General features: G+C 33.8%; 2 protein-coding genes across 2 annotated transcripts; both read left to right on the forward strand.

Moving 5' to 3' along the window:
- Window positions 1-164: 164 nt before the first annotated feature.
- LOC123684140 (40S ribosomal protein S2-like) lies at window positions 165-1,520 on the forward strand. The gene is made up of 3 exons (XM_045623285.1): window positions 165-463; window positions 889-1,122; window positions 1,182-1,520. The coding sequence occupies exons 1-3, from the start codon at window positions 200-202 to the stop codon at window positions 1,479-1,481; spliced, it is 798 nt and encodes a 265-aa protein (XP_045479241.1). The 5' UTR covers window positions 165-199; the 3' UTR covers window positions 1,482-1,520.
- A 4,342-nt stretch (window positions 1,521-5,862) lies between these two features.
- LOC123685151 (40S ribosomal protein S19) lies at window positions 5,863-6,964 on the forward strand. Its single transcript, XM_045624766.1, has 3 exons — window positions 5,863-5,993; window positions 6,206-6,279; window positions 6,539-6,964. Exons 2-3 carry the CDS (start codon window positions 6,209-6,211, stop codon window positions 6,927-6,929), a joined length of 462 nt encoding a protein of 153 aa, XP_045480722.1. The 5' UTR covers window positions 5,863-5,993; window positions 6,206-6,208; the 3' UTR covers window positions 6,930-6,964.
- Window positions 6,965-7,379: the final 415 nt, after the last annotated feature.

Raw genomic sequence — 7,379 nt, forward strand, 5'->3', positions numbered from 1 at the left:
TAGATATTTATATAATTCAAAATGCGCGTCAAAAAGTGATTAATCACTAAGCCAGTATTATTTTGATGATCGAAAACCTTCTGAAAAAAAGAAGAACTGTCAGGTTTCAGATTCATGTCACTTTTTCTATACCTACTAAACTAACCTGTGGAGCCTATACGCATAGAAATTTTCTATTTGCGGGTAAGTTCGTTCCTTTATGATGGCTGACTCTGGTGCACGTGGTGGTTTCCGAGGAGGTTTTGGTGGTGCTCGCGGTCGAGGCAGGGGACGCGGTCGTGGTCGTGGTAGAGGCCGTGGACGCGGTGGTGACGATAAAAAAGAATGGAACCCTGTTACCAAACTTGGACGATTGGTAAAAGAAGGCCAAATCGCCAGCTTAGAACAGATCTATCTCTTTTCTCTGCCCATTAAAGAATTTGAAATAATCGACCACTTTATCGGTTCTTCGCTCAAAGATGAGGTAGGGATTAAGAAGTTCGATCTATTTTATAAGAATAACGTTTATTCATAATAAACATTAATTTTCTCTAGATAATAGTCATAAAAATTCTAGCAAGGTTCACGAGCTGCAATAACCCTGTAGAAAGTTATGCGTAGCCTACATAATATAAGTCTGATCTAGGATCGCAGGTTACGAGCTATGATGAAAATTGTAGAACTTTTTTGTATATTATAGATACTTTGTATTCCTGTTCTGGTGGTACTCGACTTCTATTCAAAGTAGACACTAACGTGTCTGCATATTATAAGTTCAAGAAAATTGAATGCAAAATACCCTTTTTTAATTTTCTACGCTAGTCTCCTTGAATTCTGCACGCAATGTAATGATTCTTACTATTATTTCTATCTATTTCACGAACATTATTAATTTAATATCTACTTTAGGTACTCAAAATCATGCCTGTACAAAAACAGACCCGTGCCGGTCAAAGAACCAGATTCAAGGCCGTTGTCGCTATTGGAGATAGCAACGGACATATTGGTTTAGGTGTCAAATGTAGCAAAGAAGTAGCCACCGCTATCCGAGGAGCTATCATCCTTGCCAAACTTTCCATCATTCCAGTTCGTCTGGGATATTGGGGAAATAAAATTGGTAAACCACACACAGTTCCCTGCAAGGTAATTCTAAATTTCATTTGTATTTTATTTAAATCTTAATGCCTCCCAATTTTTTTTAGGTGACTGGCAAATGTGGCAGTGTTACCGTGAGGCTGATTCCAGCTCCCAGAGGTACAGGTATAGTGTCTGCTCCAGTTCCAAAGAAATTGTTGCAAATGGCTGGTGTTGAAGATTGTTACACCTCTTCCAAAGGTTCAACTTGTACTTTGGGTAATTTCGCCAAGGCCACATTTGCAGCCATTGCAAAGACTTACGCTTACCTTACCCCTGATTTGTGGCCTGAAAATGTTCTGACTAAAACACCTTATCAAGAGTTTTCAGACTTTTTGTCGGCAATAAAACCTAAAATTCCTGAATAAAATTTTTTATTATGACTAATAAAATATTTTAAATAAAAATCGTTTTTATTTATATTTATTTCCCTCAATTCAAGAGTTTTTGATTAGTGAGTAGTTAAAAGATGAGCACAGCAGATGACACTTCAGTTTGTGCTTCTATGAAAAATTTGGTTAGCATTACTATGCAGGTTCTTATGTATTAATTATACAAGGTGTTTCCTAAGTACTTCAGAGGTTGATTTAAATTCAAATGAATAAGTTACCATGAACATAATATGTCCAATTTTGCTTCATTTCTTTAATCTATGAACTATAATTAAAATGTGGCTACCGCATATCTTAAATGATGGTCACCAAGGTCTCCAGATTTAATATTTTCAAATTGATAATTATTGTATAAATGTGACCAAACGAAAAAATCTAACAATGTTGAATCCGGAGACCTTATGGCCACCTAATTATCTGATGTTAACAAATTATCATAGATAGGCACTTGGTTGGTTTTTCGTATGGAACTGAAACTTGTTAATTTTTAGAGTTGAATAAAAAATGTATATATCATGTTAAATATTTCTGAACAAAAAAAGATTTTATGTATTACAGCAATTCTTATGGTTCACATAAAAAAAGATTGTTTAAACTTCAAAAACAAATGATTACACCATTGAATTCTACTAAAAGTATAGTATGTTTTTGTATATAGCATCAGTAATAAGAAAGTTATGAGAACTTTTTATTTCGCGCCATTTTCCAATGTTCTCTTATAACTTGAAAACGGTGAATTTATGAGGTTGGGGTTTTCATTGATTTTCTAAAAAATCGAGACAGAAAATATGTCTTCATTTTTTTCTAGCTTCAGAGATTTCCCCCCCATCACTAAACAACGATTTTTTGAGACACCCGATACCATAACCACAGACTAACTAGTAATCTGTGCCATAACTAGCTTATCTATGCCCGATACATTTGACGAAATAACCATAGACAAAGGAAGTTAATTTTTTATGCAAATAACTCGGTCGATCAAAAGTAGGGATGTGCAAAAAGTATCGGATACTCCACCTCTTAAATCCACAGAATACTAAATATATGGATACTTGGATACCCACAGTATAGGAACTAGTTCCTATACTATGGGATACCTGTTAAATTCGTATTCAGAGATTTTTTTATGGAAAGTTCTTAGGGAAGAAAATATGTATTAGGTGTAATTAATTTTTCTGGATTTAAATAGAAAAGATTATTAATTAAGCTGAGAACTGTAATGGGTGACTTCGATGCATGGTGCAGCAGTAATAATATCATATTGAAGCTAAGTAAGACCCTTTGCCTGAATTTTAAAACTAGTTGTATTAGGGAGGTAGAATTGGGGAGCATCCATACTGCACGAAACGAAATTCTTGAGAGTCAAGACCGATGAGTTCTTAAACTGGAAACACCACGTGAATGATGTGTGCATAAAAATTAACTCTGGTTTCTTTGCTATTAACACAATGAAATGGACATCAAAGAGAGATGTACTCATGTCAATTTACTAAGCAGTGATTTACAGTAATATGAGTTATTTAACGATACTGTGGGGCAATAGTGTGGAAGCGAATAGGGTGTTCGTGGGATAGAAGCGCATAATACGCTTGATATTTGACCTCAAACAAACTGACTCGTGCAGACCATTTCTAAAAGATATAATATTCTCCCATTCCCTTGCATATATATTTACAGACTTTTACTACATGTGAAAAATAATAAATCTTCCATGAAAGTAAATTCCTTTTGGGATCCATACGAGACAAGAAATGCAAACAGACTCTTGTTGGAGGGACACAGGCTGTCCATGTATGAGAAGTCACCCACATATGCGGGAGTAAAAATGTTGAACCGACTCTCGACTGAAATTGTTGAAGTTCAAAATAGCTGTCCGAAGGATCCTGATAGCTAAATGTTATTATTCCGTAGAAGAATTTGTGTGTGATAGATTTTAATTTGATTTCATGTAGGTATGACTTGACGTGTACATCTGTTCTTGTAAACAGCTCAAGTACCGGGTTTTTCACCATAATTTGACTCCCCCTTTAACTTTGTTACTAAAAGAGGTACAAAAAAATGTTTTCTACAAAAGTTTCACGAAATCGACTAGTGTTTTTTAAAATGATTTCACAAAACGAAATATATACAGAGTTGGCAACATATTGATTGCAACTTCATCTTTTCAAATGGAACACCCTGTATATTTTCCTATACTTGACTACATCTTTTTTCCCTGATTACCAATATATCACATATGTTTGCTCTATCTCTCTTATTCTGAGTACCACAGAGTTTTAAATTTTAAGAACCACCTGGCATGCTCATTAATCAGTTCTCAAGTAGGCTGCGATAACTCAAAGCCCTTTTTTGAGTTATCTCGTTGGCAATTTGACTATATGTCATATCGTTGCCAACGAGATAACTCGAAAAAGGGCATTTTGAGTTATCGCAGCCTACCACTTGAAAACTGATTACTGAGCATGTCAGGTGGTTCTTAAAATGCCCTTTTTTGAGTTATCTCGTTGGCAATTTGACTATATGTCATATCGTTGCCAACAAGATAACTCAAAAAAGGGCATTTTGAGTTATCGCAGCCTACCACTTGAAAACTGATTACTGAGCATGTCAGGTGGTTCTTAAAATGCCCTTTTTTGAGTTATCTCGTTGGCAATTTGACTATATATCATATCGTTGCCAACAAGATAACTCAAAAAAGGGCATTTTGAGTTATCGCAGCCTACCACTTGAGAACTGATTACTGAGCATGCCAGGTGGTTCTTAAAATTTGAAACTCTGTGGTACTCAGAATAAGAGAGATAGGCCAAACATATGTTATATATTCGAAATCAGGAGAAAAAGAGCTAGCAAATATAGAAAAATATACAGGGTGTTCCATTTGAAAAAATGAAGTTGCAATCAATATGTGGCCCACTCTGTATATATTTCGTTTTGGGAAATCATTTTAAAAAACACTAGTCGATTTCGTGAAACTTTTGTAGAAAACATTTTTTTGTACCTCTTTTAGTAACAAAGTTAAAGGGGGGTCAAATTATGGTGAAAAACCCGGTACAAATATATTTTATTATTGTTATTGTTAATTAATATTCAACTGAATAAATTAATAAAAATTGTTGGACAGAAAAGATTAAAATTCCATTTCTCGAATATATTTGGTTTTTTCATTAATTATTCGTAAACCCGTATTAGGTCACAAAAACCTACACTCAATTTCAGCAGCTGGTTAACAGAACCGATCTTCGATAGAGGAATTGATTAGAATGATAAAACTGTAAATAGATACCAATTGCTGGTTATGAAAATAAAAAACGAGAATTTCTTACAATGACACGTTTCAGTCCGTAATGGTTTCAAGATGTTAAAAATTTGAAAATGAAAGCAATTACAAATGTTCGAAAGATACATATTTCAGTTCCGTATTATGCTTACTACCGAAAACAAAATTGCAAGATTTTTTCGAATTTAAGAATTGAACCTAGCATTTTAACACCTGACAAAGTATAAGTAAGTAAGTTCCTTATTAGAGTATCTTTTCGAAATAGCTCTTAAATATTTAATACGGCAAGCTTCCTCAGTCTCGCTAGAAGAAGCGAATTTAGCAGTTACGGATAAAAGAACAGGGAAAGACGAAACACCTCAAGCAGAGAGTGCTTCTGATGTCCACAACGGACGAATACTGGTTTCAGATTAATATAAATATTCATTTTTTGTCTTCTTTATGATAAATATAACATTATAACTGCTAAATGTGTATTTCATTCTGAATATTTTGATAAAACCCATGGCCATGGAAGTAAAGATATCGATATTACGTTAGATCGATAATTCGTAATATCGATTTTTTTACTTTTACATAATATATCGATACATTTTGTATACCACAGGCAATTCCAACTACCATTGAGGGCGCTGCAAACCACAGAACACTAATATATAGTAAACTGTAAACAAACATGGAGATCGTTGAGTAATTTTTTCTGAATTAACATTATATTAGTAATAAGTAAGATGTCTAAAAGCCTGGTGTATGGACTGATTAGCTTTGGTTTTGCCAATTTTGAGAATATTAGTTTAAGCTTCTGATTGGCTAGAATCGGGTTTTGATTGATGTGTCCTATCAAAATCAAAGGAAAAAAGATCGAAATGAAAGGGATGACATTGCGGCGCCGCCACGAAATAAAACTAATATTTTCAATTTGGTCGACTGTCATTCCATTCAAAAATTGAATAGTGCATTCACCATGTTTTTAGACATCTTAGTAATAAGTATATTAGTATGGTGATTAATATACAAAAAGAAATATGAAGGTTGAATAAAATTTTTGTAAGCTGGTCGGAATATTCTATGGCATGTGTAATTTCGAAACAAAACTTATATTTTTTGTGATCCATGTTCTATGATTTGGAGAACTATCTGTCAGAGGCAGCCATTATTCGTTCCTTCTATGCATTAGTGTCTAACGTGGAGTGGTTTGGAAATTTATTTCTGTAAGTATAATATTTTCTCAATTTTGATAAATATTTTAATTCAGAAAACTTAATTCGTTACAAGGTACCTAAAATCATTCAGAATATTGCTTTCATTAAACACCAATTTTGAAAGGTATATGTAAATTATAACTTAGGTTATAGAAACATGTGTATGAGAAATTTCGGTTCCGAAATTTGTTTCAGATAATTTATATTCCTTTATTTTTCAGAAAATGCCTTCTGTTACTCTTAAGGACGTGGATCAACACGCATTCGTCAAGGCTTTCTCCGCCTTCCTGAAAAAGTAAGTAGTGAAAAAAATAATTCGTCTTTGTTAATTGGTAGTGCGATTATTTTGTGGTATTATTGCAGTCTTATTGAGTGTATCCAACTCCTAAAATTTCTATTCATATTACAATTTGTCTCAATTCTCAGTGGGTTATAAGGAGTTTTATCAACTGGTATTTTGATTATTTTTTAATTATTTCTTTTAAATTAGTTTATCTGACCTATATATTATAAAGTGTAATTATTGATCATAATTGAATAATACTTTTTTCTAGGACTGGTAAATTGAGGGTTCCAGAATGGGTTGACATTGTCAAAACCTCAAAGTCTAAAGAATTAGCACCCTACGACAGTGACTGGTATTATACCAGATGTGCATCTATTGCACGTCACATCTACATCAGGAGCCCAGTTGGTGTAGGAACTGTTACTAAAATCTACGGAGACAGGAAGAGGAATGGTACCAAACCTTCCCATTTCTGCCGATCTGCCAAGGGCATCGCCAGAAAAGCCCTCCAAAGTTTAGAAGCCTTGAAAATCATTGAGGCTGTCCCTGAGGGAGGTAGGAGAATCTCTCAACAAGGCAGGAGGGATTTAGACAGAATTGCTGCTCAAGTCAAAGCCTCTGAGAGGAGAGCACTCAAGGCTCAAGTCTTGACTTTGTAGAATATTTCATTTTAATTAATAAAATATAAAAAACATTATTTGGGTTTTCTTTGAGGATTACTTCACCAGTTCCTGATTATTTGCTATCTACTGTCAATAGTTGTAGTTCCTCTTAAACAAAATTGATTAATTTATCTTAAGTGATACTGATCTCTAAATTGAAGATGCTACATGTGATATATTATAATGATCATAAGAACAATACTGTAGTGGCAGAAACATTGATTAGTAATCAGTTTGAAAACAAGTATTCATGCTAAATTTCTAAATAGTATTTTTGAAACAAAATTTCTGGTATCTTTAAATCTCAAATTTTCGCACACTCGTGTGCGTTGATAATAAATACTCTGACCCGAAAAAATTGTCTCTGGAGTTCCTCAGGGATCTATCCTAGGAGGAAAATTTTTTTTAGGTATTTATTGGAAGGGTTGAAAAATAGATACAAGGACT

The sequence above is a fragment of the Harmonia axyridis genome, chromosome 7 (genome assembly GCF_914767665.1).
Source record: "Harmonia axyridis chromosome 7, icHarAxyr1.1, whole genome shotgun sequence".
In the NCBI taxonomy this organism is placed as follows: Eukaryota; Metazoa; Arthropoda; class Insecta; order Coleoptera; family Coccinellidae; genus Harmonia; species Harmonia axyridis.

Coding starts and splice junctions, on each gene's coding strand:
- LOC123685151 (XM_045624766.1), top strand. CDS start 6,209: ATGCCTTCTGTTACTCTTAAGGACGTGGATCAACACGCATTCGTCAAG. Junction 6,280..6,538: donor TTCTCCGCCTTCCTGAAAAA/GTAAGTAGTGAA, acceptor ACTTTTTTCTAG/GACTGGTAAATTGAGGGTTC.
- LOC123684140 (XM_045623285.1), top strand. CDS start 200: ATGATGGCTGACTCTGGTGCACGTGGTGGTTTCCGAGGAGGTTTTGGT. Junction 464..888: donor GTTCTTCGCTCAAAGATGAG/GTAGGGATTAAG, acceptor TATCTACTTTAG/GTACTCAAAATCATGCCTGT. Junction 1,123..1,181: donor CACACACAGTTCCCTGCAAG/GTAATTCTAAAT, acceptor AATTTTTTTTAG/GTGACTGGCAAATGTGGCAG.